The sequence below is a fragment of the Pangasianodon hypophthalmus genome, chromosome 14 (genome assembly GCF_027358585.1).
Source record: "Pangasianodon hypophthalmus isolate fPanHyp1 chromosome 14, fPanHyp1.pri, whole genome shotgun sequence".
Taxonomy (NCBI): Eukaryota; Metazoa; Chordata; class Actinopteri; order Siluriformes; family Pangasiidae; genus Pangasianodon; species Pangasianodon hypophthalmus.
Window position 1 is genome coordinate 11083970 of NC_069723.1, and position 18713 is coordinate 11102682.

Consider the following 18713-nt stretch of genomic DNA (forward strand, 5'->3'; position numbering starts at 1 on the left):
GCTTGTAATTGATACTTATCCCTCAGTTCTTTTTTAGGAAATTTACTCTGATGAGGCTGTGATGATTTTTAAATCAATCAATTATACTATTATCAATCATATTATTTCATGGAAAATTTAAATGTACATCTCACTATAGGCGATGGCGACATTCAGTGGTCATTCAAGCCACTGCAAATATTACAATGCTATTTTTAAGAGTGTGTGTGTGTGTATATATAGTATATATAGTCCACAATTTCTTATATATATATATATATATATAATTTGATTCATATAGACAGGCTGACAGAAGATCACTAATCTTTTCCACAGTGTACAGCGGATGTAAAAAATAAAAACCTCATCGTTACTCACACTTTTCAAATAAACTACACCCAAGTAAATGATAAACATTGAGTACTGAACCGGAAGTGTGGACTTTGGTTTGCGTTTTAGCGCAAGACTTTTCCGTGTCTGTTACATGACGTAACCTTATTGTAATTGTCTCAAAATTTCTCCTTATCAAAATGGTTATTTCTGGAAGGTGGTGGTTTTTTGTTTGGTTTTTTTTTTTTCCTTCTGGAAGGTGTCGAGAGTGATATGGAGGGGCCGTGACGTCACATCCGGGAAATAAGGGCAAAGATTGTTTCACCAGTCCGCCATTTCAAATATTTGAACTTCCCCAGTGACAACTTCTAGTGCAAGTCGGGGTGCCATAATTTATCCGCTGATCTGGGGGAAGCAGCCGCGGGTTGGTTGTGCACATGTGCGCTGGAGCTGTGGCCCTTTTTTCCCACTGGTTGTGAGTGAAGGTGGATGCTGTGGCTGCTCGGGGCGAGTTGAACGGCGGAAAGGCGCTGAAGTTTTTGTATGAGCTGAGCTGAGCGCGGCTGGCGGATCCGGACACACAGCAGGCCCGGGTGAAGCCTCGGCTTTTGGGTGGCAGCCATGGCCGGACACTTCGACGCGGAGGACCGGGGAAGCTGGTACTGGGGCAGACTTAGCCGACAAGAGGCCGTGTCCCTGCTGCAGGGACAGAGACATGGCGTCTTTTTAGTGCGGGACTCTATCACCAGCCCCGGAGACTATGTGCTATCCGTGTCAGAAAACTCTAAAGTCTCTCATTATATCATCAACAGCATCAGCAACAGCCGGCAGTCCGCTCCGGGTAAGACTGCGCTAATGCTAACTAGCCTGCCCACTGACTAGCACTAACGTATTCTTTAAAAACAACGCACTTACTCCTTTAAGTGTGTCATTTTTTATCCACAGCAGTTTTATCTCCCCGAAATAGCTTCTAAACTCCAGAAAACGACAATCTTCTATAGATACCTGACGTTAATAGTTTAATTTTGTCCATTAGCTAGCTAGCCAACGTTAGTTAGCCGCATGCTAACGTTCTCTGCAGCTAGCGACTAACGTTACTTGATAACGTAATGCACATCTTTTAGGCACATGTAGCCGTGCATCTGAGTCGAAAGACTCATGAAAGACTGTTTCCCTTCCTCTGGAATAATACGGACAAATCAAATTGAACTGCATTTGTTAGAAACCATAAAGCCACAAGGAGTTGCCGTTAGCTTTGCTAGTTAGCTTGCAAAATAGCTAAGCAGTCAAATTCCATGACCATATAATGCAGTAGATTAGAAAGTCACAAATATAGACGTGAGTGAGAATTGAAGTGTAATTTTCGTGTTTTGTACACCACAGTGCATATTATTCAGCATTGCATTATTCTAAACGTATACATTTGTGTTGCAAATAAATATTGAAGCCTTTGACATTGACAGGTTAGAACAAAATCCCTGATCATTTTCACTTCTTATCATAAATATGTTAAAGGATTTATTAAAGATCCTTCTTAAGTCCCAGTGAAGATTCAGATATGATCAGAATGGTTACAAAATGGAAACACAGGCTGTAGGTCCACAATTTCTTACGTAATTTAAATACAAATACTACACACAGTTGCTTTGGACCAGAAAATTCTGGCAGTCAAAGCTGGCTTTGACTCAAGACAATGTAGGCATTTATATAAACTTGCTGTTTATTCACCAGGCATTGTATAATCTCTTGTCTCCCCCCTCAGGCCTGGCTACTTCTCGCTTTCGTATTGGAGACCAGGAATTTGATGCACTACCTGCCCTGCTGGAGTTTTATAAGATACACTACCTGGACACCACCACTCTGATCGAGCCCATCAACAAAGCCAAGTACTCGGGGATTGGTATCGCCAGCACGGGGCCAGGAGGAGTTCCCCAGAGGCTTGAGGAGGAATATGTCCGTGCTCTGTTCGACTTCCCTGGCAATGACGACGAGGACCTGCCCTTTCGAAAAGGTGATATCCTGCGGGTTTTGGAGAAGCCTGAAGAGCAGTGGTGGAACGCACGGAATTCAGAAGGCCGTGTGGGTATGATTCCTGTGCCGTATGTGGAGAAATTCCGGCCAGCTTCTCCCACGTCAGGGACCCTGTGCGGTGGAGGAACAGGCAATGTGGGGAATTCAGATGGCCACAATTCCCAATCCCCTCCTCTGCTCGGTGAGCCAGGCCCGTACGCCCAGCCCACGTCTTTACCCAACCTGCAAAATGGGCCCGTGTTGGCCAGAGCGGTTCAGAAAAGAGTTCCCAATGCCTATGATAAGACAGCTCTTGCTTTAGAGGTAAGTTATCATTGAGAAGATCTAACTTTGCTTTTTGTTCTTATCATATTCTTACGTTAACGTTTTGTCCCCTGCTTCAGGTTGGCGACTTGGTAATGGTGACAAAGATCAACGTGAACGGGCAATGGGAGGGCGAGTGCAAGGGAAAGAGAGGCCATTTTCCCTTCACGCACGTGCGCTTACTGGATCAGCACAACCCCGATGACGACCCGAGCTGAGAATGGAGACTGGTTTTCCTATACAGCCCTTAAATGCACACACCCTCTCCTCTCACACCTCATAACTGATGTGCCCAGCAGTAGCCTCTTCTACTAGATCCTTTTCCTGTATGTCCGTTCGTTCTGTGCCATCATGTCATTCATGCCAATATATACAGCCATTTCCTGATTAGATCTTATGCAACGATTGAAGTTAATCGTTCAGTAGACACTAAACACCATGGACATTTCTATAGTTTACCATAGATCGAATGTTGGTGTGATTATTGCGCATTTAAAAAAAAGAAGGGGGGGGGGACAAGTCTGCTTGGACTCGAAATTTAAGCAGTGCGGTGTTGCTTATAAGGGACTGTTCCTCTGCATTTGAGTAGCATACACTACTCGTACTGATTTGCTAAAATCCGGCTGCATTGAAGGGGATTCGTTTGGAGCCTTCCATCACACTACAAATAATCTACCATGTGATTATGTACAAGATGTCTGAGAGAAAATGCTGATCATACACGTATTGTTTACTATTACATGCTTAATTTGTATTCCTTTAAGCATTTTTGTGCACACAGAAGTATTTTTGTGTTGAGTCTTGTTAGTTAAACCATCCCTTTCCTTTGTTAACACTACAGGAGATCACTACAGGAGAGGGTTTCTGGACCGTGGACACTTTATTTAGCAGTTACAAATCAGTTTTGGTTGGGGAAAAACGAGCACAAGGTCACTTGATTGAACTTGTGTATCTGTTTTTAAAAAAAAAAAAAAAAAAAAAGTAGTACTTTTTTTTTTTTTTTTTTTTTTTTTTTTTTGCGCTACCCCACTAAATTATCACATGAAGATGCCACCAGTTTTACCACTTTGATATACACAGCGAGATTGTATGTGTCACTGTGTGTAAAATGTAAATGCCTAAAACATGTCTCTAGAAGTGTATAGGACACTACAGTAGTCTTCATCTATGATTGTTTTATGTATCTGTAAGCCAGCTGAGTATCAGTTTAACCGTACAGCAATATTTGCAATCACACATCACTGCTTCATAGTGGCAATGTTATCACTCATTATATATAACAATAATAGTTCCTTTAACCAGCTGTTTGCCTTTATTGCAAAAGCACCGAATAACTGAAGCAAATCGTCTTTAATATAGCCTGATAAACAATGGATAAAATAGGGTACAAGGATCGTAACAAGCCCTCTTGTATTTAAACAATGTATTCCACTTACTGTCACTGCTTACCACTTTTTGAAAGAAAAAAAATGGAACTAATGAAATTCACTTAATGAACAAATGTATAGCACTGATTGAAAGACCATCAGAAAACACCAGGGGCATGATTATTGTTAGCAGTCCTTTGAATGATCAGAATTAACATCATGTTTAATCATCTGAATAGGGACAATCACCTGAGAAATTTCTCCCTCCATTATATCTGAAATGTAAAGGTTGGGTATGAAGAAATAATAAACAAGTCAAATTTATATGTCACATTAATGAAGGATTTTTTTTTTTCTTGCTTTAGTGCTAAATGCAATTAAGACAAGTATTCAACTATGGAGCATCAACTCATTTGAAGTAGGGCCCTATTTGTACAGGTCTAAGCCAAAATTAAATTCCAAACATTTAATAAGCCATAAAACATCAGGTGTTAGTATCCAACAGAAATTTAAACTGAGCCCAATATTCCAGGCTGTTTGGTATTTTTCTAGTACACATTATAAGAGATGACCTTCCTTCCTTCTTTCTGTCAGTTTATTTCTGTCATAAACTGTATAAAATGAAGATCAGTAGAGGCTTATGATGAGTCTCATGTCTGAGATCGTTTAATCATTGTTTGTTTCATTCCTAGTAATTATGACTAATGCACCTAAAGAAAGAACCACCATGTGCTATGTCCAAGTCGGCTGAGAAGTGACAGTGCCCCATACGTTTTTGTACTTAAAGTATTATTTTTATTGTCTTTAGTAAAATTTACATATTTACGTGTGACATTAATCTATGTTCATTTAAGTCCTTCATAAAACATCTAAATGTGTTTTTTTTTCTTGGATCAGCCTGTTCCTGTACATGAAATGAAGATAACCCCCAATAGTAAACTATTTAAACCCCGTTCTTTTGACTGTGTCAGTAATTTTGAGCAGCGTACATGATTAATATACATGCATTCATTTCTGTCACATACATATTTGCTTAAAGATATTACATATTCATTCATTAATCTTTAGTAACCACTTGATCCTTGTAAGGGTAGTGGTGAATCCAAAGCTTATCCTGGGAAGGAGGGAATACACACTGGATAGGATGCCAATCCAACGCAGGGCACTGTGCACACAAAATCACATGCTCATTCATGCCTGGGGTAATTTAGTGTAGTCAGTCCACCTTCCGGCAGGTTTTGGGGCATTAGGAGGAAACCGACAGGGAGAACATGCACAGACGGTCCACAGAGACAGTAACCCCAGCTCAAGATTGAATCAGGGACCCTGGAGCCGTGAAGCGGCACTGCGCCGCACCACCATGCCAGCCATATCACGTATAGTCCTGTCAGATCAGTGGCTATTCAAAAAAATCTTCATAATGGATTCCCACTTAGAGCAAGTCTATCCTCTCAGCTTTCGAGAAGCAAGACAACACTAAAAATACGCTATATGGCCAAAAGTTTGTGGACACCTGATCATCGCACCCATGTGTGGATCTTCCTCAAGCTGTTATCACAAAGCTGGAAGCACACAATTGTATTTAGTGCCTTTGTATGCTGTAACATTATAATTTCCCTTGACAGGAACCAAACCTGTTCCAGCATGACAATGTTCCTAGGCAAATTGTGGCCATGAAGGGATGCGCATGGTCAGCAGTAATACTCAAATAGGCTGTGGCATTCAAGCGATGATTGGTATTAACAGGCCCAAAGTGTGCCAAGAAAACATTCCCCACACCATTACACCACCTTCACCAGCCTGGACTGTTGACAAAAGGCATGTGTCAACATGGATTCATGCTGTTGGTGCCAAATTCTGACCCCACCATCTGCAATCATAGAAATATTCAAGATCAGATCAGCAGTTATAGAAATACTCAAACCAGCCTGTCTGGCACCAACAATCATGCCACAGTCAAAATCATTGAGATCACTCTTTCCCCCATTCTGATGGTTGATGTGAACATTACTCGGAGCTGCAGGCCTGTATCTACATGATTTTATGCACTGCACTGCTGTCACGCGATCAGCTGATTAGATAACATCATGAATAAGTAGGTGTACAGGTGTTCCTAATAAAGTGGTTCATGTGTGTATATTCATAGTCTTTACAAAGTACATATTGCATAGTCAAAATCTTTTATTTGCCATTTGCACAGTTGATACATAGAAAACTGCACACTGAAACTGTTGAATGAGTAGGTGTACAGGTGTTCCTAATAAAGTGCTCAGTGAGTGTACTTGGAACTTAAGGACTACTCTGGGACCTTTGAGGGTACATTTGCTTCATTTTATCTTGGAGAACAACACCTGTTCTGAGTGCACTGACCTGGCTTTGTAACATGTTTAGAAATGAGAAGATTCTCCACAAGGAGGCACAGTTAATCAGGCTTTGTATGGATTGTTGTGGAGACAGGTCTTTGTGTTGATGATTTCCTGTGTCTACACACCAGCTGAAGGAAATATAGGTCCCAAATTGCATCTTTTCAAACCAGGGATTCTCACAGATCATAATTAAGTGATATAACAATACTGAATTCATTACAAAGAGCTAAAAGGTACTGATTAATATAGCCAGAATCATTTAGTTCAACTTATTCATTTTTATTGGCAAGTACCAATTTTTCCTGGGTAAAAACAGCAGTTTTTTTTATATATATACAAATCAAATAACTAGAGATGTAATACAAAAGCTTAGACAATGCAACCACACAGACTCCAATGCAGTGCCATCAATTTTTCTCATTATCTTAAAGAAGTAACACTGTTTTTTAAAAAAAAATGTATATATCAAAACTAAAGAGAATTATATTGTGATGTGGAGTAAATTATTAATATAGTAAAATACCAATATTAATTATTAATAACACTGCAGGTGTCAATTTAAATCATTAATGTTGGAAAGAAGTTGGAGTATACTTAAAGCCCCAGAAATGACTAGAAATGGCCTAGGAGCATCTCTACACCTTCATCCTTATAAAGAATGCAGGATCTATGAACATGTGTTATATGAATAATTCTGAAAAATATCTGAGAAAGTCACCTTCCTTAAAGAAAGATTTGGACAGATTTAGAACTTTCATTCACTCACTCACTCACTTTCAGTAAATTTACTACTTTACTACTTTCAGTAGCTTTATCCTGTCAGTGTCTCGATATATCCGGAGCCTATCCTGGGAGCACTGGGAGTGAGATGGGACTACACCCTGGATCGCACTCCAGTCCAGAGCAGGGCACCATGCACATACACAGCCACACACTCGTTCACACCTAGGGGCAAATAATCCTAGCCAATCCAACTACCAGCATGTTTATGTAAACAATTTTTTCATCTCTTCTCTGCGGAAAGAAGTGTGTCTTTGTTCTTGTCCACAAACCTTGCAGTGGTTCTCAAAGTGGACCCCCAGGGTCCATGAAGCAGGTTTTTTTTTTTTTTTTCATTTTCCATCCCCTGTGGTCGCAGAGAGCCTGGAGCCTCTCCCAGGGGACTCAGGGCACAAGGTGGGGGACATCCTGGACAGGTTGCCAACCCATCACAGGGCACAAGCGAACACACACTCACACACCATGGACAATTTGGAAGAGCCAATCAGCCTACAACACATGTCTTTGGACTGGGGGAGGAGACCGGAGTACCCAGAGGAAACCCCCGAAACACAGGCGGAGGCAGGATTCGAACCCTCAACCCCGGAGGTACGACGCAGCAGCACTAACATTATGCACCTACCCCATTATATAAGTTAACATATTTATTATTGAGTTCTTGTACTTATTAGGCTGTTTATCTGGTTAATCAGATGGGATTAATCCAGTGCTCATTGCCTCAAAAACATGCAGTCCTATAAATAATTAGTTCAATTTTGTATTCTGTCAGTGAAAAGTTCAGGAATAAAAAGCTCTACAACTCCAATAAATAGATAAAATATTATTGTACACATTTAAATAATGTATATGAAATAAATGGGTACTGAGGGAGTCTAATTTATTGTCCAGTGAAGGATCCCTGCAGTGCAGATCAGGGGAAAAGTATTCCTGGAGTATGTCTTTAAGTCTCAAGATCACCAGAATAGCTTTGATGATAACTCTAATATGTATATGTTTTGGGGGGGAAAAAAGTATTGAAATTTCAGTCCACAATGTGTTAGTAAACAAGAGAATTTCACAACAATAATTACAAAATGTATTTTTTTTTTAAACAAATCAATAAATATTTATTTTTAATGATAAACACAAATACATAAACACGCTTACCATTAATAATAATAATAATAATAATAATAATAATTATTATTATTATTATTATTATTATTATTATTATTATTATTATATCATGGATTCTTTTTAAAAATAAAACCTTTCCAGAAAGCTTGAAGGATAAAGTAAGGACTATGGTTGGTCCCTGCTGTTGTCCAAAGTTCCCGGATGAAAGCCTCCGCCATTTTTCCTCCAGTTTGACCGGCGGACGCGCTTCAGCACCATTCAGGCTGCAGCTGCTGGCTTGTGCAAGGGCCTGCCGCTTTAACACGCTCCTCTTCTCCAAATCCGTCGCTGAAGTACACTCGCTGCACATTATTCACTATGGCTAACCGGGAGGATTTAGTATATCAAGCTAAGCTTGCTGAACAAGCAGAGAGATATGACGGTAAGCTGAATTTTAAAGAAGCGGTGTTCTCTGAACGCTAGCCCGTTACCTTACCCTAACGCTAGCTGTCGGGCGTAGTGTTTCCTATAGCTAGCTCGAGTTAGCCTGGCTGCTAATTTTAGCGACCTAGCTTATGCAGCATTTGTAAGCAACTAGTTAAACTAGTTGATGGGTGGGTATAAAGATGTGTAGTTAACCCGCTTTCTGGGTCGTTTAACGAGAATTCATTTCGCGGGAGCAAACTACTTGGCTCATCAGAATTCGATGAGGGATGGAATGAAGATGGAGACGTTAGTGGAACAGACAAAATGGCGGATAGTTATTGGGCGAGGCGAGCTGTTGCTAGCCAAGGCAGGGGGGAGTTACAGACCTCTACACCCCACCTGACACCGACAGATTTAATTATAGGTTGCAGGAATCGTGATTAGACAAATCCGCCGGTTTACTCTCTGAACAAATCTCGGTTGTCAACACAGCAAAGGCGTTAGGAACGTTATTTCCAACTTGCTAAGTGACGTTAGAGCCTGAAGTAGCCACAACAGCAGGCTGAGCTCATGTAGTGAGTGTGTGTGTGTGTGTGTGTGTGTGTGTGTGTGTGTTATATAGAGCAACACTGCTGCATGGCGACCAGGCTTTCTCCTCAGGTTAGTGCAAAAACATGGCAATAAGCAGGTGAATTCGGCGAACTCGTCCAAGTAATATGAAACATAGTTGCCTGCCATTTTATTCTTATCAGCTATTAGTAATGAACATTTTTTGAAAAAAAAAAAAAACTCAGTCTCGTTTAATTGGGTATCTGAAGCAGTGGATCCAGACTACTGTAGTGGTCAGTGTATTCACAGGCACAAAATGCCCATTTAACTTAAGTTTAAAGTGCCCCTGAAATCAAAACTGGTCTTTAAGAGCTATTTGGTACCTGGACACCAATAGGACGGTATATCTGCCAAAAAATAGTATTGGATATATTCACATTTTACTTTTATAGATTGTGACTTACAGGAGAATGATTGCAATTTTTTGATGACTCATCCTGCACTAGTCTTGTGTTCATCCAATGAAACGCTCTCTAGAATGTACATGTCCCTCCGCCTGGGTGGGTCTTGTGTTACAGTAGCAGCTTTACAGTTAGCAGCAAGAACGGTGTGTGTTCCTGCACCTTATTCCTTTTTTCTATCTCTTGGTTGAGGAAAAAATGATTGGAGTGCAAGAGGGTGTAATCTGCAAATTCAGTTACATGAGAGGAACATTCTGGAGGCATGTTTTATCAACTTGGGCAGTTTATTGCCAGAATGTCTTCTACCTCAGACGGATCGACAACACAGTTCTGTCTTGATACACAGTCAGTGCGTCTCCATCAGTAAAAATAAGTAATATGTTATCTACCATTCGGACATGTCAGACAGCTCCTGTTGTTGACTCTCTGGCTCCATCACCATCAGCGCTGCTGACAGTCAAATTTGGCACGGCGTCTAGTTGTCCTTGTTAAAGTGTATTGGTGGAGAAATGCTCCACAGTTTAAAAAATATATATTAAACTCTTCACTGTTTTCAACATTTGGCTAGGTCGCTAAAGTATCGTCATGTTATGTTTAAATTCGGTGTGGGTGTGACATGTCGAACGCTGTTGTGTAAATCAATCAATCAGCTCCATAAATCATCACTCTTGACTGACTATCACTCAGTTTAATACAAGTTTAAGCATACCATCTATCCATTTTATTTATTTATTTGTTTGTTACAGAGTGTGATTTAAATAAACCCTGTTTTGTTACACAGTCTTAATGTGTATCTATCTCTCAGTAGGTACTCCATGTATTGGAAATATAAAATCCTCTAATCATGACATGACAAGTGTGTTTCAGTAATGAATGAATGGATAAGAGAGATTTATTGTTGCAGTGAAATAAACACCATTATGGTTTAATTTTATAGAAATGGTTGAGTCCATGAAGAAGGTGGCTGGGATGGATGTCGAGCTCACAGTCGAAGAGAGAAACCTGCTGTCGGTGGCCTACAAGAATGTCATTGGAGCCAGAAGAGCATCCTGGAGGATAATTAGCAGCATTGAGCAGAAAGAAGAAAACAAGGGTGGAGAGGACAAATTGAAGATGATCCGGGAGTACAGGCAAACAGTAAGGAGTTACGATCCAGTTAATCCAATCGCAGAGCAATTGTCAGTTTTGTTCTGTGTCTCAGTCACTATGTTTTTCATATTCAGGTTGAGACAGAGCTGAAATCAATTTGCAATGACATCCTCGATGTGCTGGACAAGCACCTAATTCCAGCTGCTAATTCAGGAGAGTCCAAGGTGTTCTACTACAAAATGTATGTAATTTATTTATTTATTTATTTTTTTTAAAGGTGCAAGTGAAAAAAATTGTTGATGTTATTTGGCTATATGGAAAAGGATATGAAAATAAAAAATTGGATTTCTTAAATAGTGATTACCTCATGGATGGATTAATAAGGTGGGGTTAATGATATGTATAGGTTGATATATTGGGTGTAATCATGGTAACCAGAAACAAAACTGAAATCCTACTTCATTTTGGTAAACAAATGTCGTCTCTTTGGACTCTGAGTCTCAAACTGTTCATCTAAAGTTTTGCTACTTGCCGTTTTTTAAATATTCATTATTTTCCTAGGCATAAGATGTATTAAGCATTCAACGTATATTGTTTTTAAACAATTTGCAAAAGTACCTCAGCTGAAAGTGGTGAATGGCTGTGCGTATGAATGACATAACCACTCATTTTGTTTGTGTCTCTGATTTCACAGGAAGGGGGACTACCACAGGTATCTCGCTGAGTTTGCCACAGGAAACGACAGGAAGGAGGCTGCAGAAAACAGTTTGGTTGCTTACAAAGCTGCTAGTGATATTGCAATGACAGACCTTCAGCCTACACACCCCATTCGTTTGGGTCTCGCTTTGAACTTCTCCGTATTCTACTATGAAATCCTTAATTCTCCTGACCGTGCGTGCAGGTTTGTGTTCATTTTGGGATGTCTTACTGCTCTGATATATAACTGCAGAAACAGCCTACAGTTTGCCCAGCTCTCACTATATATGTGTATTTTTGAGCTTTTAATATGGCTTGTCAAACGGTCAGACAAATGAACCGTGAGCATGCTCCTTAAAGGCTAATTAAAGAGGAAGCCCATTTTGGCTCCTGCTATCTTAAGTTCACATGTTGGAATTTGAGGAATTGGCATTGACTCTGGCGCTCGGGCTGAAATGTCAACTCTATGTCTAATGTCTTGCTTTCTTGTTTAATTGGGAATGCACTACACCAGAGTAATGTGATTTATTACTGGTTTCAGGTTGGCGAAGGCAGCATTTGATGATGCTATCGCTGAGCTTGACACATTGAGTGAAGAAAGCTACAAGGACTCCACACTCATCATGCAGTTGTTACGTGATAATCTGACACTATGGACTTCAGATATGCAGGGTGATGGTAAGGCACTCAGCATGCATCACACATCTGATTTCCAAATGGGGGATAGCCATAAGAAATTAGTGAAGATTAGTGGACCAGGAGTCTAATATAATATACACTGTATGGCCAAAAGTGTGTGGACACCTGACCATCACGCCTGTGTGTGCTTGCTGAACAAAACACAAAAGTATTAGTGAGGTTGGGTACTGATGTCAGGCAAAAAGTGGTGGTGCACAGTTGCTGTTCCAGTTCATCCCAAAGGTGTTCAGTGGGGTTGAGGTCAGGGCTCTGTGCAGGAAACTCAAGTTCTACCACTCCAACCTCGGCAAACCACGTGTTCATGAAGCTCGCTTTGTGCACAGCAGCACTGTCATGCTGGAACATGTCATGCTTCCAACTTTGTGGCAAATGTTTGGGGAAGAACCACATATGGGTGTGATTGTCAGGTGTCCACAAACATTTGGCTATATAGTGTAACGTAAGTGCCAATGAAATAAAAATTTGAAAGATTTTCATGCATATCTGCTGGCATTATGGGGACCTCTTTTTCTCCATATATAGCTACAACGTTACTGTTACATACTGTCTTGTTTGTTAGAGCATTCTCTCACTTGCCACTTGGAAATTAACATTAAAAATGTTTAAAAGTTTCTTTAGAATGCTTACACTTTGCCCCCATGAGCATCAATTTGGCCAGTTATAACTGCATTAGCTACTAGCTAGCCACAAACACATAATGTAGATACAAAATCATATCATTTTAACTGACTAACACGAGAGTCTAATTAGGTATGTTTGTTCTGTTTCCATTGATAAATTATTTTATTCAAATTTGCTTGGATACCAGGAGTATGTACAGCTCTTGAATTCTGAATGCGTGCTGCATTTCTCTTTGCGAACAGTGAGTAAAGTAATACTGATGACTCACTGTACATTATGTTCAGAGATGGTGCACTGCATGGTACTTGGGTAAATAACTATAGGAAGCCATTGTGCTTGTTAATTAAGGCTTTGTAACTAGTTATACATTAACTAGTTCCCACTGTGCTTCCAGCAGAAAATCTCTACAATCTAAACAATATTTTTCGCTTCCTTTTCAATAAATCAGTAACTTGGAAGAATGAAAAGCATTTGTAATGCATTTCTGCTATGAATAGAAGAAATTAGGATCAATATCAAAGACAAAAACTTTGCAGCCTATATTACATTTCCATATCATCTTACTGTCCAAAATGTTTTTTGTCATCCATTTAACCATTTGCTTTCCCCCCCATTCTTACTGTTTAGATTCCTAAAGGGTATTAAGTTAATTGTCCACAAACTGTATTTGTAAGTGAGCTCATTTCTTGCTCTACTATGTTGCTAACCATATTGACACTCACTCACCTTAACCTTTGTGCTAAGGTTTGCTAAGTCCAGAAAACTACTCGTGTGTTTCAAGCATGTCTTGATATTAACAGTTTTATGGAGATTAAAATATGAGAAAAGTCTGCAGATGTGGACACTTCATTGTGGAAGTAGAAAACAGGACTTGTGGATATAAATTACTGTTAGTATAATTGTAAATGCTCACCTGAGGGTATCTGGTAATGTGACTGTTGGCAGCGATGGTTCATATTCTCTAACTCGGGCGTTCTCAAAGTTTTTTTAGCCAGGGACCTTTTAACTGTTTGATGAACCCCACATTGAGAACCGTGGCTCTATCCATATAAAATTAATCTCATAAAATTAAAATTATTAATGGATTGTATAAGCTCCGAGATGCAATCTAACAAGCATAATGGTTTAAGTTTGTGCAAATTCAAAAAATAAAAAAGTATTATTACTAACTTTTTGTAGTCCAGGACCCCTTTAACTGTATTTAAAAATCCACAGAATCCGTCAGCACAAATTATTTTATAAATATAATCCTATAATTGAGATATTAGGCTCATTATTTAAATTTGTACAAAGATATTTTCCACTTTGCCCTGACAGAGCACATTTACGTTATTTGCAGGTCTACTTGTTTGGAGTTATTGTGGTTTGGATTTAACTTATTCAGCTCAAGGGACCAGTCAGTCTGATAATAAAGACAATCATTTTGTTAACTAACTGTAACCCCATGCCTACGTTTCATGAACAACTCCACTGAGAACTATATAAAATTAATCCCATAAAATGAAAATTATTAATGGATTGTGTGAGCTCCAAGATGTAATGTAACAAGCATGCTGGTTTGTGCAAATACACAAAATTTGAGTTATTTAAAAAAAAAAAAAAAAAAAAAAGCCACACATTCTGAAAGATCTTCAAATAGCAGCATTCATATACAAACAGTTTTGGTTAGATTAACCAGAAGATTTACACGAATACAATAAATGGTTTTCTAAACTGCTTTTTTCCAAAGAACATGTAATAATATTTATATGAAAAAATATAATTTTTCAAAGGGGCTGTGTAGCTTAAATTTTCAAATCTAATGAGTAATGGTTTAAAAATATTCAGTCTGGGCATATGGTTGTGAAATTTTCCCAAAAGAATTGTTAGGGTAATGAAGTAATAGTCATAATGAAATGTTATTGCTGTTACAGTTAAAGTTAAAAGTATCTTCTCAGTTGAGGACTCTCAGCACACTTGTAGCAGTTTTGTGATTCTTCCTGCTTACAGAACGAACCATGTTGGATTAAATAGCTGGATCACCCTCATTCACAAGTACACTTCAACAAATTTATTTATCTTAGCATGTAAAAATATCCTGAATATCAGTAAAATCAGCTAACATTTCTCTATCAGATTCTAAACAAATATAAAATTATTAAGCCTATTTCTTGATATTTTTGCTCATTTCAAGCTTGAAATGATCTTATTCTATTGGCACATAATTTTGCTTTTCTGGAAAGTTTTATTTCTAGAAAGGAGCAAATTTATCTGCCAGTAGAATAAGATGACTAGTAATAGGCTTAACTGATCTTAGTTTTGTTATAATCGCATAATGCGAAATATTAGATAATCGCCCCTTTATTCAAGGTATCTTCTCTTGCTAAGATTTTTTGCAGTATATGAGTTTACAGTACTTAAATTTACAGTATGTTTCCTAAAAAATCAAGAATGTGGAAAATTCACATGACCAGATGTCCTCTTCTGAGTACCTTGCAAGTATCCTTGCATACCTGATGAACGTCAGTGCATAGAAACAGTATTAGTAGTATTAAGAAGTACAAGCAAGTGTTTGTGCAATGAGCCCATATGAGAGGGATAAAGTGTCTGACTTGTGCAAATTGTCACAGATAGCCCAGATATACATGTCAACATCAGTATTATTACTATCACACATGGCTTTGTGTGTTATCAGGTTTGGGTATTACACTGATTAGCACCAGACTGTTATCACTGAATGCATGTTGCTGTGACTCACATGACACAGATCTTGCATGTGAACTCCTAAAGCACACTGCCATTGTGCCTCTGATGTTTCACATACCTTGGCAGCCGAAGATTGCAGGAAGTTGATTAGGCGAATAAGAGGATGTCTGTGTCGCGTATTAGATCAAATTCAGAAAAAGTAAGATAAGGGCGTCTTGTACTTTCCAGACTTGTGTAAACTAAGGTCATTCCTAGTTTTTACTGGGATAAAATTAAGGATTTTATTAGTAATCATTGGCATTATAATACCTCCCTTGGTAAAACCGATACAGCTCAAATAGGGTTCTGCATTTAAGAGCTGAAATTTACAGCAGTGTTTTTATCATCAGTGTATCTCCGTACATGATGTGCCTCCATGTCCACTTGGGTGTCAGTGTCCCACAAATGTGGCGTAATGTGATATTTAGTTCAGGAATTATGCCCACAGCTGCCATGCTGTGTTTCCTCTGGAGTGTGCAGTGAGAGTACCGTTAACGAACCGTAAAAGAAAATGTGTTCACAACCAACCTTTGATTTGAGAGAGAGAATTTAACATTCAGCTTCATGCAATTGAATCTAAATATAATTATCATTAATTGTGCACCTCTGGTTATGGTTCTCAGTGAGAAAATGGATATTGAGGACATTTTTGGCACTTGGTTACACAAGTCCACGGGAATGTGTGAGAATCGATCACTTCAGTACTGTTTTTTCCCCTTAACCACACTCTGCTTTGTTAATGATTTATTTCACCTCGTTGCATGCGTTCTCCACTGGAAGTGCTTTGGTCTTGGTTGAACACGCTCTGATTATTGGTGCATAGTGTGCTTTTGGTGCTATCAGGACATAATCTTAAAATACACAATTCAAAAAGTTGCATGACGAATTCTGATATGTTGATGTATTGTTTCAATGTGCAGGTGAGGAACAGAATAAAGAGGCGCTGCAAGATGTGGAGGATGAGAACCAGTGAAACATCACAGCCAATATGAGACTCCAGCCCACTCGCCCCCTTCCCAAAGCCCACTCATAAAGGTGGCCACCAAGCCCAACCTCAAGAATGACACGCAACAGCTTGATGCCTCCGTTTTCTGTTGTTGTTTTTTTTTGTTTTGTTTTTTGGGTCCTCAATTTGTTTTATTTTTAATATTCATTTTTTTATTATCCCTTTAATTGAAACAAGAAACCACTTCTGAAACAGACATCAACTGTAATTTCTGATGGGCAGAGCTTAGAGATTTTTGGATTTTTTTTTTGTTGTTGTTGTTTTTTGTTTTTTTGTGTGTGTCCTGGTACAATGTTCTTTTTTTTTTTTTTTTTTTTTTTTTTAAGTTTATTTGCTTTGTTCCTCAACATTTTATCAGTTGCTGGATATATTTGAGTTTTTCTTAATGTAATTGCAAAATTAACTTTTATTACTATTACTGATATGTCTACTATTAGGCAATTAGTTGTTGGAGCTGTAATATTTGTGTTAGTGCAATTATCAAATGCAGTTAAAATAATTAAACCTTGGAAAGGGCAAGTCAAAAATAAAGTGCTCTTTTTGTCAATTTAGATTTTCAGAGCAAGTTTGCAAGTTTCTTTATCCATGTGGAGCAAAATGCTTAACATCACAAAGTAGGATTACGTAGTGATATTTAGCAGTGGTGCGGACTGTAATTTGTGCTAAAATACTGTATTATGCACATAGGCTGATGACGGATGGATAGTTGCAGCTCTAAAAATTGAAGGAGCCTTGTTGCTTTTAGAACTTAAAATGCAGGTCTCCATTGGCTGTTTGAAAATATTAAAAAGCACTAATAAAGTTGATTTTAAGCTCTCATAAGTATATGAAATAGTCTATGTCCCTTCTTCCCCTAAATTTATATATTGCCTCCAATTTCTTCTGTACTTTTTGTTCATATTTAATTTGATGCTAATTTGTACTACTACTGGAAATTTGACTGGAGCCACAGACAAAGAATCTGTATTATTGTTCTTATATAGAAACAGCATGGAATTAACATTGGAGTTAAAATAAAACTGCCTCAAATAAAACCTTTTGTGATTTAATTTTGCATGTTTTATAATAATATGCATTTTCCATGCTGATTAAATGAGAAAGTCTTCATTAAAACGTAAAATTAACACACACAACTGCTTCTACGTTTTGTCTAGAATGGGGCACAGTCATAAAAAGACAGGCAGGCCGATAACTGCAACTTTCAGAGTTTAGTGGGTTTCTGGTGGAACCTTTTGAATTAAAAATATTTAATATTTAACTATTAACCATTTCATGGAGCTATAAAAGCTTCTTGGCAGGATGGTGATCGAATTTATGCAACTTAGTTAATTATACTCAAATGGTAATCAGTTTCCCAGTTCCAGTGTTCTTTGTTTTGCATTTTGCCATGTAAAATTTTAAATCCAGTGCATGAAAATAAAAATAATTATAAAAGAACTGAGAATTAAGCTTTGATATCTCGGTGCGGAAGAAGAATCAAAATCAACTCCTACACCTGACAAGCAACTTCTTGTCACGTTCACAAGCCCTTAGGTCCAAAACATTACCATCAATTTTCACTTGTCAGTGCCAGTACTGTAAAGGGATTCTGATATTGTTATTGGTGTGAATTAGCTGGCATTACTATATCATTTCTCTTTCAAGAGATTTTTCAAGTTTCATACAAGTATTGCATAAGTAATGCATATTTATAGTTTACATTTGATAGACTTGCATGTTTAAACATAATTATAGACATACACTAGCTGCCAAGTAGATTAATTTACTTTTAAATGTACTAGTTAAAGTACATCACAATTATGAAACCTGAGTTTACTCAAACTTATATTAGTTACATTAGCTCTAATTCACTGGAGTCACTTACAACCAAAAATAATAGACATTCCACCATGTTAAATATTACTTAAGAAGTAAATACTGACTTGTAAGTGTATTATTGTGAGAATAATACAATTAGATTATGTGTTAGCAAAAGGATTGTCTTTAACAGTGAAAGACACTGTTGCATGAGTTATAGACACTGTTGCATGAGTTAGTGGGGCCATGAACACCAGATAAGCATCTTTTATGCGCGCGCACACCAACGTTCAGTCCATCAACAAACCCACAAAATGAGGTGTGTTTCTAAATATAATTACACTGTAGGCTGTGGAAGAATCTAGAAACCTGCAGTTGTACATTTCCTAACATT

General features: G+C 38.3%; 2 protein-coding genes across 3 annotated transcripts; both read left to right on the plus strand.

The window, feature by feature from the left end:
- The first annotated feature begins 612 nt into the window (after positions 1-612).
- crk (v-crk avian sarcoma virus CT10 oncogene homolog) lies at positions 613-4962 on the plus strand. The gene is made up of 3 exons (XM_026923873.3): positions 613-1150; positions 2072-2643; positions 2724-4962. The coding sequence occupies exons 1-3, from the start codon at positions 931-933 to the stop codon at positions 2859-2861; spliced, it is 930 nt and encodes a 309-aa protein (XP_026779674.3). The 5' UTR covers positions 613-930; the 3' UTR covers positions 2862-4962.
- A 3500-nt stretch (positions 4963-8462) lies between these two features.
- Positions 8463-17646, plus strand: ywhae1 (tyrosine 3-monooxygenase/tryptophan 5-monooxygenase activation protein, epsilon polypeptide 1). 2 transcript variants are annotated; one of them, XM_026924485.3, is made up of 7 exons: positions 8463-8693; positions 10625-10824; positions 10911-11017; positions 11471-11677; positions 12014-12150; positions 13420-13461; positions 16437-17646. In XM_026924485.3, exons 1-6 carry the CDS (start codon positions 8630-8632, stop codon positions 13425-13427), a joined length of 723 nt encoding a protein of 240 aa, XP_026780286.1. In that variant the 5' UTR covers positions 8463-8629; the 3' UTR covers positions 13428-13461; positions 16437-17646. The 2 variants fall into 2 exon arrangements, with proteins under 2 accessions (XP_026780286.1, XP_026780285.1); XM_026924484.3 differs by lacking the exon at positions 13420-13461 and having other exon boundaries at positions 8464-8693.
- Positions 17647-18713: the final 1067 nt, after the last annotated feature.